The sequence below is a fragment of the Echiichthys vipera genome (assembly GCF_963691815.1).
Source record: "Echiichthys vipera genome assembly, chromosome: 6".
Classification (NCBI taxonomy): domain Eukaryota; kingdom Metazoa; phylum Chordata; class Actinopteri; order Perciformes; family Trachinidae; genus Echiichthys; species Echiichthys vipera.
Genome location: NC_139831.1, coordinates 17,791,319 through 17,809,878, shown reverse-complemented (window position 1 = coordinate 17,809,878; position 18,560 = coordinate 17,791,319). Strand labels below are relative to the sequence as shown.

At 38.8% G+C, this 18,560-nt stretch overlaps 3 protein-coding genes across 3 annotated transcripts; all 3 read right to left on the bottom strand.

Moving 5' to 3' along the window:
• Positions 1–3,004: 3,004 nt before the first annotated feature.
• Positions 3,005–4,132, bottom strand: LOC310948244 (C-X-C motif chemokine 10-like). The gene is made up of 4 exons (XM_083915297.1): positions 3,956–4,132; positions 3,696–3,813; positions 3,333–3,410; positions 3,005–3,142 (listed from the first exon to the last, which is right to left on the bottom strand). Exons 1-4 carry the CDS (start codon positions 4,017–4,019, stop codon positions 3,064–3,066), a joined length of 339 nt encoding a protein of 112 aa, XP_083771423.1. The 5' UTR covers positions 4,020–4,132; the 3' UTR covers positions 3,005–3,063.
• Positions 4,133–7,461: 3,329 nt separating this feature from the next.
• LOC310948014 (C-X-C motif chemokine 10-like) lies at positions 7,462–8,413 on the bottom strand (the record flags this gene model as incomplete). The annotated part of the gene is made up of 4 exons (XM_083915013.1): positions 8,313–8,413; positions 8,053–8,170; positions 7,690–7,767; positions 7,462–7,543 (listed from the first exon to the last, which is right to left on the bottom strand). Exons 1-4 carry the CDS (start codon positions 8,374–8,376, stop codon positions 7,462–7,464), a joined length of 342 nt encoding a protein of 113 aa, XP_083771139.1. The 5' UTR covers positions 8,377–8,413.
• Positions 8,414–15,198: 6,785 nt separating this feature from the next.
• Positions 15,199–18,554, bottom strand: LOC310948013 (uncharacterized protein; the record flags this gene model as incomplete). The annotated part of the gene is made up of 3 exons (XM_083915012.1): positions 18,467–18,554; positions 15,889–16,606; positions 15,199–15,388 (listed from the first exon to the last, which is right to left on the bottom strand). Exons 2-3 carry the CDS (start codon positions 16,602–16,604, stop codon positions 15,199–15,201), a joined length of 906 nt encoding a protein of 301 aa, XP_083771138.1. The 5' UTR covers positions 16,605–16,606; positions 18,467–18,554.
• Between the last annotated feature and the right edge of the window lie 6 nt (positions 18,555–18,560).

The following is an 18,560-nucleotide window of genomic DNA, read 5'->3' as shown; positions in this document are numbered from 1 at the left end:
CAACATTTTACACTTTTACACCTTTTTGATACCATGAAGATCCAAACACATCTAATTAATGAATCAAGAATTATTCATGAAAATCTTCACCTTTGTTTTCATTTGACTTTTTTAATGATTTGCAACAGAAGGTCAACACAAACCTCTTGTGAGTACATTTGAGTCTTCCTGTTGAATGCAAGTACGAGTTGATATAATGATCTCATCTAAAACATACAGTAATTATCTCTTTATGTCTTTCTCTATATCGCTTCTGTGACAACCACTTCAAATAAACTAAAATATATATAAAAACATCTGGTTCTGTATTTATTTTGTGTGCATCAGTGGTTAACACCTTTATCGTGAACAGCACCAGATCAAATGTGAATGCCCGCAGACCATGGCAAGTGTGATTTAATGTGTTTCCACTGTAACTACATGGTGGTTACGCTGTCATGACATTTGTGGTGTTAATAGGTCAGCAATATATGATGGATTCTGATTTTCATTGCCTTCTTATATTCTGTCAGATCTTAACTCCACTATCAGATATCTCTGATATGCCCTCCATGGGTCATGGATTTGAAAGGAAATGTCTGGTTTCAGCAGAAATGTGAGTTTTAGTTTTATTTCTTCTTTCACTTTCTCTACAAACAGACATCCCATCACAACGCTTCTTTTCCTTCTGTATTTTTGATATTCTTCCCTTTTCTTGGGTATTTTGACCACAAAGATGGAATAAAAGAGTGAAAGCACTTTAGTTTTAGGCAACTGAAAATCCTGCTTTCCTGTAAGGTACTATAATTTCAATGACAACTATCAGAGATCACACGATTGATTGACTGATTGATTTCATTTGATGATTAAAAAGCACATATAACATTACACTTAAGTCATTATTACATTAAAAATCCCCCAGGACAAGAAAACAGAACAATGTCTGGAGGCTTATTTCCATTATGGTCCTCAAGTGTAACACTTAATGCTTCATTCTCACTGTAACTGTTAAAATGTATAACAGAAATACAGCATGCACTCTGCTGGTCGCGTTTTTGTGAGACACCATTTCTAAGCGGAAGTCACTCTTTTGTGTCTAAAAAAGGAAGCAGTGTCTCATTCATTTTTTATGGAGCAGCTCCACACTTTATACTCTATGACATCAAGTTTGAGACTTACTTCTCTGGTTTCTGGTTTTGAGAGAGAAGCTCCGGCATGTTCACAAATATTGATTAATCTTTACTAGACAGTGGAAATAAAATTTTCCATCTTTTTAATATTGCAGCTTGTAAATGTGGGGCTAACTGAAATGTTATATAGCCTACTAGCCTACTAGGTAGCTTCTGAAATTCACCCTATGTATCAGTAAGGTCTTATTGATGTAGGCTAATTTAACATATTTGTTGGTTATATATTGTATTATTGATTTGAAACTGGAAAGTATGAAAATGTTGTGGGGTAAAGGTTTAATCAAATGGTGAAGAAGAAGCCCTCTTTCCTTCTACATCACTAGATGTACAGTGTTGGGATAGAGCCTGACATCTGGCGTGTGACAGGCCCCTTCTACTATCTCCACTATCTATTTTGCAAGGGCACCATTGCCTTTGCAGTGCCAAAGACAGAAATACAAACAAGCCAGAGCATTTTCCCACTATGCCAGGATGATGAGTGGGTGTAGCCACACCGGGATACTCCACAGCACTGTGGTCTGACAATGTGAAACTACCTTTAAAGTGAAAGAAAATGGGAATACTTTAGTAATATAAAAGTATCTCAAAATTGTTACATAAACTTGGGTAAAGTACTTTGTACTAAAGCAGATTGAAATGTGATGTTTCAAAACTGAGATGGGCAGAGAGTAAATGATGCAAGATTCATGGTAAAATTTGGGTGAGAATTAAAATGGAACTGTTACAGTTGACTTTGGGTAAAGTTAGGGCTAGAGATAGGCAAATTGGTCAGGGTTAAGGTAAGTCTTGAGGGAATGTGTGTGTGTGTGTGTGTGTGTGTGTGTGTGTGTGTGTGTGTGTGTGTGTGTGTGTGTGTGTGTGTGTGTGTGTGTGTGTGTGTGTGTGTGTGTGTGTGTGTGTGTGTGTGTGTGTGTGTGTGTGTGTGTGTGTGTGTGTGAGAGAGAGAGATAGAGATTCACAGCCTATGAGACTCAGCCGATGTGACCCCCTCTGTCAGAGTTGGTTGGGAACACGCTGTTGGTGGGTTTTTGAACCTGTAAGTCGCCTGCAGCTTTGGTGTCCTTCAGTATCTGATATGTGTAATATTAGTAAGGCACAGAGGCATATTGTTTGGCAGCAGGCAAATGATCAACTGCTTAGGGCCCCATGCCAGTAAGGGTGCAATGACAGTGGGAGACCTTACCTCTGTGAGGGGACTCCCCCCAAGTTTTTATTGTTCTTAATTTTAATATGTTTGAATTACATGTTTTTTTAATATTTGTGTTCATATTTTGAAAATAACTCACTTTAAAAATATCTTCAACTTCATGATAAAAAAAATGTTTACATGCAACGATATTTTTATTGGGGTCAGATTATTTATAACATAACGGTGATGGACACCGGTTCGAGAGGCCCCTTGTGAATCTTTGCCTCTGCCCCCAACAGACTCTAGAATCGCCTCTGGTAAGGCCCATTAATTGCCTTAGAGGATAACGCCCTCTGATATTTAATGTTTAGCAACCTAATTCTGCATGAGATCACAGGAGATGTGAACTGACGTATACTTGCATTTGCAGTTTATAACCACAAGGCAGCGCTGTTGATATAAGACAGCAACAGTGTCAGACTTGGAACAGAAAACAAGTACTAAATGCTTCCTTATTGTTTTTTTTATTAAAAAATAATATAAAATTACCAAATTGCAGAAAACTTGGTTTACAAAACATACATTTACAAAAACAGATTAAAGAAAATATAATAGAACGGAGATAAACTGTAAGTGCACATCAGTATAAAAAGAAGATAAATAAACACAAACTTTAATTCATTTCACATCCACATTGGTTTAAGGTGCCTTTCTTAGGAGGGTCGGAGGTCATCTGAGCTTGCTATTGATCCAGGAGATAAAGAGTCAGACGCGAGCTGTGTTGGTGCTGACTGGGGTGGAAGTGACCTCAGTTTGTCTGGCTGTAGTAGAGGTTTTCTGTTTTCTACCAATGACAATAAAATAAGAAGAACACACATTAGACACATGACAGTGTGGAAAAGGCATTATGTCTCTTATTAATGTTATTCATATCAAATATGGAGATTCACTGAAAGAGTAATATTAGTAATTGGGTGATCAATTCATTCTGAAGATTAGGCTTGGATTCATATCAGTAAATACAATACACTCACAAGATGGCAGCCATGAGTTTCTGCACCGGCTTCAACTCGGGGTTCAGGCAATAGCGAAGGCCTTTGTTCATGGTGACACTGTTGACATAGACAGCAGAGGTGAGCTCAGGAGAAGTGACTCTCTGCACCAAATATAGCAGATAAACAGATACATAAATGATTCAGGAAGGTAGACTGATGACTAGAGGTGCCTTAATGTGAAGTTTGTTGTGGTTTTAGCAGGAGTTCATTGTAATTTTCAGTACAACTGAAGCCAGACTTGGATTAAAATGTCATTCTAGGTTTAATTCTGCAATGTCATCACTTTCTTACTAACATTTCACGTTCCCATAATCTAAATAAAAGACGTTTAGTGCATCTTACACTATCTCCACTTTGTTACAGAAGATGGTTGCTTGGTAGACCTGGATGTCCTTGATGTCAGTCTTCGAGCTGATTACCCTTCTTACACGTTGACACAGACATTGTCCTGATTCACGGGCTGAGAAAGACAAGTTAAAAACAATTTAATTAGCATGTTTTTCACTGCACAGATTTCTGCTCACTGCTGCCAAAACACATACAAATGTATAAAATGTTGTCTATGTTTGAGTTGTAAATGCAGAAAAAGTATAAAAACTTACATTGTGCTTTAGAGATGCAGACCATGACAGCCAGGAGCAGAAACACTTTCATGATGCTGGACATTGTTTCCTCTTTGGTCGAGATGACACTGGTGCTTGAAAAAAGTTCTGGTTTCTTGTGGTAAAGATGGTAGAAAAGAGCTGTAACAAGTGCAGCTAGAGAGATCAGAGAGCAAAGTTGGTTGACAGGAGAACTGTGAGGGGTTGAGGCTGTGGGTCGCCTTAAATACTTTCCTCAGACATGTACCTCATCAACTTCCTGTGATCAAGGGAATTTCTTTGTGACTGGAAAGTGAAACTTCAGAAACCACAAAAAAACCTACTCGCTCATTCCACTCGTCGTCTGTGGTTAATAATAATTAAATCAGATTTTAGATTTCAAATGTTTTTTATTTCAGGATTATAAAAAACAAAAATTGTTTACCTAACAATGAAACTAACAAACCTACGTTGTTATTTGACGTCATGTGCCATCTGAACAAATATTATTCAATATTTTACACACTTTTACAGACTTTTTGATACCATGAAGATCCAAACACATCTAATTAATAAATCAAGAATTATTCATGAAAATCTTCACCTTTGTTTTCATTTGACTTTTTTAATGATTTGCAACAGAAGGTCAACACAAACCTCTTGTGAGTACATTTGAGTCTTCCTGTTGAATGCAAGTACGAGTTGATATAATGATCTCATCTAAAACATACAGTAATTATCTCTTTATGTCTTTCTCTATATCGCTTCTGTGACAATCACTTCAAATAAACTAATATATATATATAAAAACATCTGATTCTGTATTTATTTTGTGTGCATCGGTGGTTAACACCTTTATCGTGAACAGCACCAGATCAAATGTGAATGCCTGCAGACCATGGCAAGTGTGATTTAATGTGTTTCCACTGTAACTACATGGTGGTTACGCTGTCATGGCATTTGTGGTGTTAATAGGTCAGCAATATATGATGGATTCTGATTTTCATTGCCTTCTTATATTCTGTCAGATCTTAACTCCACTATCAGATATCTCTGATATGCCCTCCATGGGTCATGGATTTGAAAGGAAATGTCTGGTTTCAGCAGAAATGTGAGTTTTAGTTTTATTTCTTCTTTCACTTTCTCTACAAACAGACATCCCATCACAACGCTTCTTTTCCTTCTCTATTTTTGATATTCTTCCCTTTTCTTGGGTATTTTGACCACAAAGATGGAATAAAAGAGTGAAAGCACTTAAGTTTTAGGCTCCTGAAAATCCTGCTTTCCTGTAAGGTACTATCATTTCAATGACAACTATCAGAGATCACACGATTGATTGACTGATTGATTTTATTTGATGATTAAAAAACACATATAACATTACACTTAAGTCATTACTGCATTCAAAATCCCCCAGGACAAGAAAACAGAACAATGTCTGGAGGCTTATTCCCATTACGGTTCTCAAGTGTAACAGTTAACGCTTCATTCTCGCTGTAACTGTTAAAATGTATAACAGAAATACAGCATGCACTCTGCCGGTCGCGTTTTTGTGAGACATCATTTCTAAGCTGAAGTCACTCTTTTGTGTCTAAAAAAGGAAGCAGTGTCTCATTCATTTTTTATGGAGCAGCTCCACACTTTATACTTTATGACATCAAGTTTGAGACTTACTTCTCTGGTTTCTGGTTTTGAGAGAGAAGCTCCGGCATGGTCACAAATATTGATTCATCTTTACTAGACAGTGAAAATACAATTGTCCATCTTTTTAATATTGCAGCTTGTAAATGTGGGGCTAACTGAAATGTTATATAGCCTACTAGCCTACTAGGTAGCTTCTGAAATTCACCCTATGTATCAGTAAGGTCTTATTGATGTAGGCTAATTTAACATATTTGTTGGTTATATATTGTATTATTAATTTGAAAATGAAAAGTATCAAAATGTTGTGGGGTAAAGGTTTAATCAAATGGTGAAGAAGAAGCCCTCTTCCCTTCTACATCACTAGATGTACAGTGTTGGGATAGAGCCTGACATCCGACGTGTGACAGGCCCCTTCTGCTATCTCCACTATCTATTTTGCAAGGGCACCATTGCCTTTGCAGTGCCAAAGACAGAAATACAAACAAGCCAGAGCATTTTCCCACTATGCCAGAATGATGAGTGGGTGTAGCCACACCGGGATACTCCACAGCACTGTGGTCTGACAATGTGAAACTACCTTTAAAGTGAAAGAAAATGGGAATACTTTAATAATATAAAAGTATCTCAAAATTGTTACAGAAACTTGGGTAAAGTACTTTGTACTAAAGCAGATTGAAATGTGATGTTTCAAAACTGAGATGGGCAGAGAGTAAATGATGCAAGATTCATGGTAAAATTTGGGTGAGAATTAAAATGGAACTGTTACAGTTGACTTTGGGTAAAGTTAGGGCTAGAGATAGGCAAATTGGTCAGGGTTAAGGTAAGTCTTGAGGGAATGTGTGTGTGTGTGTGTGTGTGTGTGTGTGTGTGTGTGTGTGTGTGTGTGTGTGTGTGTGTGTGTGTGTGTGTGTGTGTGTGTGTGTGTGTGTGTGTGTGTGTGTGTGAGAGAGAGAGATAGAGATTCACAGCCTATGAGACTCAGCCGATGTGACCCCCTCTGTCAGAGTTGGTTGGGAACACGCTGTTGGTGGGTTATTGAACCTGCAGCTTTGGTGTCCTTCAGTATCTGATATGTGTAATATTAGTAAGGCACAGAGGCATTGTTTGGCAGCAGGCAAGATGATCAACTGCTTAAGGCCCCATGCCAGTAAGGGTGCAATGACAGTGGGAGACCTTACCTCTGTGAGGGGACTCCCCCCAAGTTTTTATTGTTCTTAATTTTAATATGTTTGAATTACATGTTTTTTAATATTTCTGTTCATATTTTGAAAATAACTCACTTTAAAAATATCTTCAACTTTGTGATAAAAAAATGTTTACATGCAACGATATTTTTATTGGGGTCAGATTATTTATAACATAACGGTGATGGACACCGGTTCGAGAGGCCCCTTGTGAATCTTTGCCTCTGCCCCCAACAGACTCTAGAATCGCCTCTGGTAAGGCCCATTAATTGCCTCAGAGGATAACGCCCTCTGATATTTAATGTTTAGCAACCTAATTCTGCATGAGATCACAGGATATGTGAACTGACGTATACTTGCATTTGCAGTTTATAACCACAGGGCAGCGCTGTTGATATAAGACACCAACAGTGTCAGGAACAGAAAACAAGTACTCAATGCTTCCTTATTGTTTTTTTTATTAAAAAATAATATTAAATTACCAAAATGCAGAAAACTTGGTTTACAAAACATACATTTACGAAAACAGATAAAAGGAAATATAATAGAACGGAGATAAACTGTAAGTGCACATCAGTATAAAAAAAAGATAAATAAACACAAACTTTAATTCATTTCACATCCACATTGGTTTGAGGTGCCTTTCTTAGGAGGGTCGGAGGTCATCTGAGCTTGCTATTGATCCATGGAGATAAAGAGTCAGACGTGAGCTGTGTTCGCGCTGCCTGGGGTGGAAGTGACCTCAGTGGGTCTGGCTGTAGTAGAGGTTTTTTTCTGTTTTCTACCAATGACAATAAAACAAGAAGAACACACATTAGACACATTACAGTGTGGAGAAGGCATTATGTCTCTTATTATTGTTATTGGGTGATCAATTCATTCTGAATATTAGGCTTGGATTCATATCAGTAAATACAATACACTCACAAGATGGCGGCCATGAGTTTCTGCACCGGCTTCAACTCAGGGTTCAGGCAATAGCGAAGGCCGCTGTTCATGGTGACACTGTTGACATAGACAGCAGAGGTGAGCTCAGGAGAAGTGACTCTCTGCACCAAATATAGCAGATAAACAGATACATAAATGATTCAGGAAGGTAGACTGATGACTAGACGTGCCTTAATGTGAAGTTTGTTGTTGTTTTAGCAGGAGTTCATTGTAATTTTCAGTACAACTGAAGCCAGACTTGGATTAAAATGTCATTCTAGGTTTAATGGTGCAATGTCATCACTTTCTTACTAACATTTCACGTTCCCATGATCTTAATAAAAGACGTTTAGTGCATCTTACACTATCTCCACTTTGTTACAGAAGATGGTTGCTTGGTAGACCTGGATGTCCTTAATGTCACTCTTCGAGCTGATCCCCCTCCTGACACGTTGACACAGACACTGTCCTGATTCACGGACTAAGAAATTCAAGAAAAACACAATTTAATTAGCATGTTCTTCACTGCACAGATTTCTGCTCACTGCTGCCAAAACACATGCAAATGTATAAAACATTGTCTATGTTTGAGTTGTAAATGCAGAAAAAGTATAAAAACTTACATTGTGCTTTAGAGATGCAGACCATGACAGCCAGGAGCAGAAACACTTTCATGATGCTGGACATTGTTTCCTCTTTGGTCGAGATGACGCTGGTGCTTAAAAAAGTTCTTGTTTCTTGTGGTAAAGATGGTAGAAAAGAGCTGTAACAAGTGCAGCTAGAGAGATCAGAGAGCAAAGTTGGTTGACAGGAGAACTGTGAGGGGTTGAGGCTGGGGGTCGTCTTAAATACTTTCCTCAGACATGTACCTCATCAACTTCCTGTGATCAAGGGAATTTCTTTGTGTTTGGAAAGTGAAACGTCAAAAACCACCAAAAACACCCACACTACTTACTCATTCCACCTCTCTTCAGTGGTTATTACAACCCCAACTCGCATGAAGTTTGGACGTTGTGTAAAACATAAATAAAAACAGAATACAATTATTTCCAAATCATTTTCAACTAAATACACTACAAAGACATGATATTTACTGTTTAAAGTGATAAACATTATTTTTTGGCAAATGTTCACTCATTTTGAATTTGATGCCTGCAGCACGTCCCAAAACAGCTGGGCTGGAATACTTGGAAAGACTTGTATAGTTCAAGAATACTCAAAAAACACCGGTTTGGAACATTTCACAGGTGAACAGGTTAATTGGAAACAGGTGAGTGTCATGATTGGGTATAAAAGGAGCATCCCTGAAAGGCTTAGTCATTCACAACCATGGATGGGGCGAGGTTCACCACTTTGTGAACAACTGCGTGAGCAAATAGTCCAACAGTTTGTTGTTTTTCAACATACAGTTACAAGGAATTCAAGGAATTCAAGGATTTCATCATCTACGTCATAATATCATCAAAAGATTCAGAGAATCTGGAGAAATCTCTGCATGTAACAAAAAGGCCAATAACTAACACTTAATGCCCATGACCTTCGATCCCGCAAGCGGCACTGCATTAAAAAACGACACCATTCTGTAAATTATTACCACGTGGGCTCAGGAACACTTCGTAAAACCATTGTCAGGTAACACACTTCATCACAACATCTACAAGTACAAGTTAAAACTCTACCACGCAAAGCAAAAGCCATATATCAACAACACCCAGAAACGCCACCAGTTTGTCTGGGCCCGAGCTCTCCTGAGATGGACTGACTGAAGTGGAAAAGTGGGCTTTGGTCCGATGAGTCCACCTTTCAATTTGTTTTTGGAAATTATGGACGATGTGTCCCCCAGGCCAAAGAGGGAAAAGACCATCCAGGTTGTTATCAGCGCAAAGTTCAAAAGCCAGCATCTTGTGATGGTATGGGCATGTGTTAGTGCCCATGGCCTCATGGGTAACTTGCACATCTGTTAAGGCACCATTGATGCTGAAAGGTACATACAGGTTTTGGAGCAACATATGCTGCCATCCAAGCAACCACTTTTTCAGGAATGTCCCTGCTTATTTCAGCAAGACAAGGCTAAGCCAAATTTTGTGTGCAATAGAATGTGTGGCGGTCTTAAAGTGGGTCATGTGACACCTCACACCTGATGTGAAAAATCCAAATAATCTAACATGTCATGTTAGATTATTTGATATTTCAATCAAGTTAGTTTAGATTTGTATGGAATATTTCATATTTGGCAACGCAAAGTGTGGGCTGGTGATCTTTCCAACATCTGGTTCTGTTTATATTCTGTGGGCATCAGTGGTTAACACTTTTAGTGTGAACAGCACCAAATCCCACGTGTGAATGCTCACAGTCAATGGCAAGTGTGATTTAATTTGTTTCCACTGTCTATCAGATACCTCTGATATGCCCTCCATGGGTCATTGGTTTGAAAGGAAATGTCTGGTTTCATCAGAAAGCATGTCTAAATGTGAGTTTCAGTTTTATTTCTTCTTTCACTTTCTCCACCATGCTATCCCATCACAACTTTTCCTTTCCATCGCTATTTTTGATATTCTTCTCTTTTCTTCTGTATTTTGACGACAAAGATGGAATAAAAGAGTGAAAGCACTTTAGTTTTAGGCTTATGAAAATCCTGCTTTCCTGTAAGGTACTATCATTTTAATGACAAGTATCAGAGATCACACGATTGATTGATGATTGATTGGTTGATTAAATAATTGGTTGATTGATTTTACTTGATGATTAAAAACACATATATCACTGCACTGCAGTCATTGCAACATAAAAAAAAATTGCCCAGGAAAAGAAAAAAATAACGCCTGAAGGCTTATTTCCATTACAGTCGTCCAATATAACACTTAACAGTTAATTCTTGTTGTAACTGAAAATCCCACTGCCCGTGCTTGCATACTCCAGTGCTACAAACCAACTGAGGACAGATCCATTCCACTCAGCCAGCAGCTGCCAACTTTTAGCTTAAATCTTAACAGATTTTATAAATGGGAGAGACCCCACACACAACATGTAATGATACATTTAGAAGGTCTCAAAACTGTAAATCCCTATTCTCGATTATCTCTTTGCATGTTTCATTGTAATGTTGCTTGTCTGGGTCCAGGCCGGAGAATCCGCTCATTCCATCGAAATCTGGCCCAAATTCGCCTCAATTCTCAGGTGGTGTGTGGCCGGCATTAGCTGGATCTGACATTGGTTGCTTCTTAGCTGATAAGGTAATTTGCAAATAGCAAGCCAGCCAAATCAGCTGGAGCTTAAACCACAATACATTTTTCAGTGTTTCCTCTTGGGTTTTATCAGCACCAGGGCGAAAAGGGTTTTGTTTTACCATCACATCCTTCACAGTGAGCCTCGGCTAAACACGCTGCAGCGGCAGACCCCCCCAGCCAGCATAAACCCCAACACCGGGGGGCTGATCCTGGACCTCCAGATCAGCATCAGAGTCTGACTCCTGGCAGATCAGCAAAATGCTGCCATTACATTATATATGTCCAACATGTATAACAGAAATACAGCATATACTCTGCCAGTCGTTTGTAGGTCAGACACCATAGAGATGGGGGACATAATTTGTGGGTATAGTTCATTTTAAAACATCTTTCTTTCCGTACAACATTAAACACTTTTTGTGTTTCCATATGTGGAGTGAAATTGTGGAACGGATTGAGTGTATCACTGAGGCAATGTCCAAGCATGACCCAGTTTAAAAAGCAGTACAAAAATATGGTTTTCACAAAGTACAGGGCAAAAGGAGGAGTATTTTGAAAAGGTGTTCTCACAAATTATTTATTTATTTGTTTATTTATATCATTTATTTTCTATGGTGAATATATACATATGTAAATGTTTTTTTTGTGGTCTGCGTGTATATAGTACATTTATGTAGCACATTGTAAAGAATCTGTTGAAGATAGGATATGACATAAATATCAAGCCATTCATTATAATTAATATTATATAAGTGGAAAAGATGCAGGATATTAAATAAGTGTTTGCTTCTTCCTATACCTTTTTAGACATTTTAAGTTATTATTGTGTTTTTGCGCCTTCATTTTTTATTGTATTATATTTTTTATTTGGATTCATTCATTCTTTCTTTTAATGACAGTTAAAGGGAATAATAAAGGACCATAAAAGATTATTTTCAAAACTAGATGCATGGCTGGAAACCCATCAAGGAAAGACGGAAATTATGTGATTTTCTAATCGAGGGGAACTGAACATTTTAAGACAACCCAGTGGGTTTCGTGAGACAGTGGGTGTATATAATCCACTTCTCTTATCAATCTTCATAGATGGAGATAGAAAGTGTTGTTGACAAAGTACTTGTCATTTTTGCTTGAAGCTACAGTTTGTAACCTTTCGAAATAAAGACTGACTTCATTGAATTCTTTAGAAATCTTCCAAAGCCGAGCTTTGCTAATTTAAGACATAGGGGTCTTCCCTTGCAATAAAGAGCAGTGAAAGGGACTTCCATCTATTTCTACATATGGTACAGACTAAACAACAGTGGTCAGGTGGCCAGCAAGTGTGACTTCTATAAAACTCACAGAAAAGAGGTCATGACACAAAGTGAATCCTCCTTTCCAAAATGTGTGTATAGAAAGATTATATTAGAGTCATATTAGGACCCTCTCTGGTTGACTCATTGGGGGGATTTATTTATTACGCAGTGGTTTGTAGCAGAAAAGTACACTGCTGCCACCTCTGATGAACTCATTCTTTCCATTCAGACAGACAGACTTGCACTTAGCTGACTTGAATATTTTATACTTCCCTTCAGTTAATTTTTCATGGGTTTTACTTATTGGGGACCAGAGAGTGCACCAGCGGAGAGTACAGCATACTCCTTCATACACAGGAACAAAAAGTGGGTGACTGTGATCCGGCCCCCAGTGGCAGTATTTGTTAGTGGAAAGTTTTTTTGGCTGTATGTCAATGGGGGTTTGCATACACAGGGGGATTACCAACCATAACTATCTTTAATAATGCATGGTTCTTTTTTATAATGCAGTACAGCTCCTCAACAAAGCTAATACCACAAAGTGTGAGCCTGTGTAGGAATGAACCGACAGGAACTAAAAACGTCAGCAGAGTCTCTTCCTCTGCTGACTTTGGGTATACAGAAGTGTGGTTGCACTTCTCATTTCAGTTTAAAAGTTAGTTTTCCGATCAGCAGGAAAGCTGTGATGAAATACAAAGTGTTAAAATGCAAAAATAAAATGCTGTATTGAAAACAAAATCAGTGGGGGAAGAAATTCTCAGATCCTTTATTTAAGTAAAAATACAATTTCAACTATGTTAACATACTCCATTACAAGTAATAATAATAATAATAATTCATTTTATTTATATAGCGCTTTTCAGGGACCCAAAGTCGCTTACAGAGTATGACATAAAATATATACAGACGATAAACAACAGGAGACAAGGATGACAAGGATGACAGGGAAGCAAGACTTTATCTCTTTATTCAAAGAAGTTAACTTGACTCTTCTCTGGACTAGTTTCTTCATACTTTATCACGTCTGCATTGTAAATTAACTGTAGTACTACGAGTTGTTATGTTGAGTTGATGGGGAAGGTCAGAACAGCACACATCAGTTTCATTTGCTATCTTGAGGTTTGTTCCTTTGTGTGGTTCCAAACTGTGGTGGATTATTTGTTAAAAGTCTCATGTCCTCATCCAGTTCAAATTGTGTTTATATAAATGATATAAGAGAAAAATAAGAATGATGTTTTCTGTACTAAAATTGGGTTAAATAGTTTTTTTCCCCTCAGAGGCACATAACAATAATGACACCTGATTGTTATGGGGGGAGTCATGCAGCACTAAGACAGTTGCTTTAGTTTGGAACCACATGCAGAAAGACAGATTTATAATTTTACATTAAACTAATTAAACTAAATTGCCCTTTCATGCAGTTGTTGATATAGCCTATGATATAGCCAACTGAGTTGACTTATTGTCAGGTTGGTCACAATAGGCCTTTCCTTTCGTTCTGCAGTGCTGAGGTAAGTGTGAAAATAAAGAGACTTTCAAGACGATATGACCACATGAGACTCCTCGAGAGTTTCCGTCCCCTAAAAGACTTCTTTCCTGTGACATTGAAGGTGTTTTTCTCTTACTGGAACCGTCATCATGGCATCATGTATGTTTCCCTCCTGCGTTACAACATTTCTCTTAATTTTTGTCAAAATGTTCGCCAACCTTAGTGGTAATATTAATACAGTAACCTTGTTTGCTAGTTTGAGCCATCGATGCAATTGGTCATGATGAACATAAACACTGTACTTACTCAAGAAAGTGCTGCGATCTGTGAACATTGTTCCAACAACACAACACAACTCAAAAAAACACAAAACAATCTGCGAACAATTCAACAACATTGACTAATTTATTTGGTGGTCAAACCAAAAGTGAGCACCCAAAATGTTGGCAATCTTAACGATTCTTGTGAAAACTGAGACTCAGATGCAGAGATAGACACAGAACATGAGGTAAAACAAGGTCTCTACCAGTGAGAAGGTGGTCATACGCAAGCAAGTTATCAGCCCAACCAAAGCAAACTATACCAGGGAGTCGGCAGTAATCCAAAAACCAATTGAGCAAAAGTCCAAAAAACATAGAAACTAACACTAGGAGTTATGAGAAAGCCACAAGCTCATAAGTATGACCAAATATAATCTGGTAAGGGAGCAGTGAACACAGTCAGTACAGGGTGGACCATGACCAGGCCATGATGGGGAGGCCAGCATGGATGTATTAAGACAAATGAATACGTTTTAGGCAGAGCCCCATTCACTCATATGAAAACTGTTCAGCTGCTCAGCCTTTTTCCCCATTGACTTACATAGTGAAAGAGACATCTATAAATCTGTGGATACTTTTCTAGAGCGTCACAACCACCGCAAAATGACTTGTGTTGATATCATAATTTGATTATTTTCGATGTTAACACAAGTGATGGATTAATTCGGTCAGCATCACTTTCCAGAAACAGCTTATACAAATGTAAAATATATTACTCAGCACAAACAAAATTTGGTTAGGCAAAAACAATTTTTGTTTGTAGATCTAAAATTATCTAATTTGTATATCAAAAATATCTTGTATTAAATACAAAATATATATTTTTGGTAATCAGGTAAATAAGCACTTTTAACATGCCCTCTGATGTGCCAGTTAAGAAATGACGTGTGTGTTCTATACCTCTATACCCTTTCCCCCCACAGCTTATAGGAGATTCAAGATAATAAAATGTGTGATGGGTTGTGTATGTGAAGCCTGCCCTCTAGTGTTTAAAATTCAAAACTACAGCCAAGGGTGAGACTTCGTGTTGTTTCTAGTTGAAGCTACTCAGATGAAAACAATTCTAAATGATCAGAGCCAATATTTTTATTTCTACAACTAAATTACATACACATGTATGCATACATACATAAATAAAAATTCAGACTCTTATGCGATACTGAAATATATTATGTGAATCAGTAACGTATGTGCTTTTGATTGTGACATGCAGTTGACATGCAGTCATAAAGCAACACGTGATCTGTATCTGGCATGTTGACGTTTCGTGGTGTTATCTTGCTCAGCCTGTTGCCCCTCCGCGCTTGTGTTTTGGAGCAGGATCCCACACAGTTTCCATAGAAACTCCAGCGCCCGGCACCAGCAGAGCTGAGATGGGAGTTCATTTTCAGAGGATCCACACATGCAAAGAAACACAGATCGTAGCACAGAAAAACACTCACCAGAGAGTCTGGTTGACGGTATCAAAAGGATGTTTTATTGATTCATACTTAGTTCACAAAACACTGAAGGTTATAAAAGATTTTGCAGATTTGTCCTTTTTCGTATGATCACAAGCATACATCAAGTGAAGTTAGGTCGTAACAGTAAATAATGACATTGATATAATGTTACAGGTGGATAAACATGACAATATTTACTTATCTTCTATGCTTTCAAGTGTGCATTTAATCATATCCCTTTAATATATCTGCATAATTTACATCTATATATCTCCTAATGTCAATGTCTCATGCACTGACAAGAAAAAGATTAGGATACTTTATTGAGGAATGACTTCTGCCACAGTGTCTGTCCATTTGTAGCCCTATATCTCAGCGATGGCAGGCAGCATGCAGGCTCGAACACGCGCCTCCCTCCACACTGACCTGCAGTCAGAGATCCACTGGGAGATGAGGGACTGTTTGATGGTCGGATTCTGTCTTTCCACCTCTGCTCTTCTGTCTGCAGGGGTCCCTGTACTGGCCTCCAACCTGGAGAAGCTGTGCTTTTGGGAGATGTTTGGAATAGAGGTGTGTAACTCAGGGCAGCTGCTCTTGCGTTGGCGTGGGGGATCTGGACTTGACGCATGGGGGATGCTGTGAGCTCTGGAGCGAGCCTGGCCCTCCCATACACTCCCATGTCGCCTTATAAACCTTTCCCCAACAAACGCCCTCCTCACGCCTCCTGACAGGTCGTTCTGGTGTCCATAAAGATACTCCAGGGGGTCAGAGTTGCCAAACATCAGCGTGACATTCAGTTCTTTCTCCTCTCCCTGCTGCATATCGATGGCATGTGCCTCCTCAGTAGGGTTGAATCCAAAGGTGGTCGATGTGGCGCCTCTGGGCCGTGACAGCCGCAACCTTTGGTGCACGGCATCAAGCTGCTGTGCGTGGATGTCGGATGGAGGGGAGACGTCCCTGATGGGAAAGGTGGGGTGGGCCAGGTGGCAGATGGAGAGGAGGTAGTCCTCTGAGGAGACAGCTTGACCAGCGAAGTGGAGCGCGTTGGCCTCATTCAAATCCCGCAGCGTCTCCTCGGTGCCCTCCCTGATCGTGGGCAGCAGGAGTCTTCTCTTGGACAAAAGTCTGGACTTCGGACGCATAGCTGAGAGGGAAAAGAAAAGGAGGAGTGACGTCATGTTCAGAGCCAAAACAACATCTGTCAAATGTTTGGGAACATACGGAATAATGCACAAGTAGTTTTTTCAGGTAACTGAATCTGTCAAGGTTTGTCTTGCAAAAGCAGATTTAAACACAGTAACTGGAACCGGCATTAACGGTGGGCGATGATTGGCTGAGTGGTAGTGGTGTTCAAATCAAAATTATGAATTGATTTGACCAGGTGTAGTAAAGGCCAGCTGCCAGGTTCTGCTTCATTAGAAAACCATTTAAATCAACGCATCCATTCCACAGCATTTCTGAGACCTAGAATTGAGGATAAACTATTCATACCTTTGCTGTGAATCCAATAGATAGACAAAACGTGCTTTACCACCCTGCTCACCAGACATTCAACATTCTCCTTAAATGGAAACATGTTTCTCCACCGACTCATAATAGTTGGATCTGTGAAATTTTGCAATGTCTCCGGTTGGAGAGGTTAAGGTTTTCACAGAGGGGATCTTTGGAAGCATTACACAAAACCTGGGACCCACTGCTGGCTTTTATTAGCGATAGTATTACTGTTACTCATGATGATGCTGAGGCCACTACCTAGTGCTGGAAGGAGAAAGACCCCCCCCCCCCTTATTTATTTATTTATTTTCTCTTTCTTGAATTACGTTAATTGGTTTTAGTGTGTTTTTATTTATTTATTTATTTTTACTTTATCTTACTTTATCTACTTATGTTAAATGTTATTCGGTTACTTGTGTCTGATGTGGGTTGTTGGGAGGGATTCATGTTGGGGTTTTTCTGTTTTTGTCTGTGTTTTTCTTTTTTTTTTCACCTTAAAGCAGATGTACTGTACATGTGTTTTACCTGTTTCTGTGTTCTGGTCTGCAAAAATCAATAAAAAGAATTTGGAAAAAAAAAAAATTGTAGCCAGACTCTTGCCAGATGAATTTGCGTATGGCAGAACGAAAATCATCTGGCGAGAGTCAAGTTATAAAAATTTAACAGTGCAGGATGAAACAGCTGGTTTCACTGCATCAAACTCTTTTAAAGAGACTATTCCTTGAGCAGTGTAATAAAACAATCTAGTGCAAAAAAAACGTTTTTAAATTGTACTGTTTGTTTTCAATAGTCCGTAATTTTCAACCTCTTCAGACACATTTGTCATTTCATAATTTTGCTGCTACAACTGGATAAAAACCAAACCTGTATTATTCAAAACACAACCATCTATTTTTGCCATATCACATTACATTTAAATCAAACACACACAAACACACACACACACACACACACACACACACACACACACACACACACACACACACACACACACACACACACACACACACACACACACACACACACACACACACACACACACACACACCTTCATCTCCTCCTCTTCCCCATTTCCCCATTCCCTGCTTACTTTGGAGTTACAGTGTAAACAGCCCAAAATACAAACAATCCCTGCAAGGATCAGTGAGAGGCAACATAAATAGATGCCTTTTTAAATGCCATCTCAGTCATGTAAAGCCACAGAATGTGTCAGTTTATATTTTGTCATGCCCCATATTGTTACAACCCTGAGTGTAGCCCACAATATATTTTCGTCTCAACCTCCATGCCAAAAATAGTGCAAGCCAAACCAGAATGCCAGCATCTCCCAGTTTCTTCCAAGGTGCAACCATTGCTAAATTTAGATCACACCTTGGGTATGCAGCGTCTAAATATGGTTCCACGGCAGCAGCCCTGTGCCGATGCACAGAATAGACACTGTGTATTTATTCCCTCTTGCATTTTCAGTAATTATATAATGATTTTCTGCAAAATGTGCTTTCCCACTTACCCTTGTCTTTGTCGTATCCAGTTGATCTTTTCTGCTTTTCCCTGCTCTTGCAGTCTGAAATATCAGTCCGCAGCCTTTTTTTGGAGCTGAATCA

Coding starts and splice junctions, on each gene's coding strand:
- LOC310948244 (XM_083915297.1), bottom strand. CDS start 4,019: ATGTCCAGCATCATGAAAGTGTTTCTGCTCCTGGCTGTCATGGTCTGC. Junction 3,411..3,695: donor TGTAACAAAGTGGAGATAGT/GTAAGATGCACT, acceptor CTATGTCAACAG/TGTCACCATGAACAAAGGCC. Junction 3,143..3,332: donor AAACTCATGGCTGCCATCTT/GTGAGTGTATTG, acceptor TGTCATTGGTAG/AAAACAGAAAACCTCTACTA.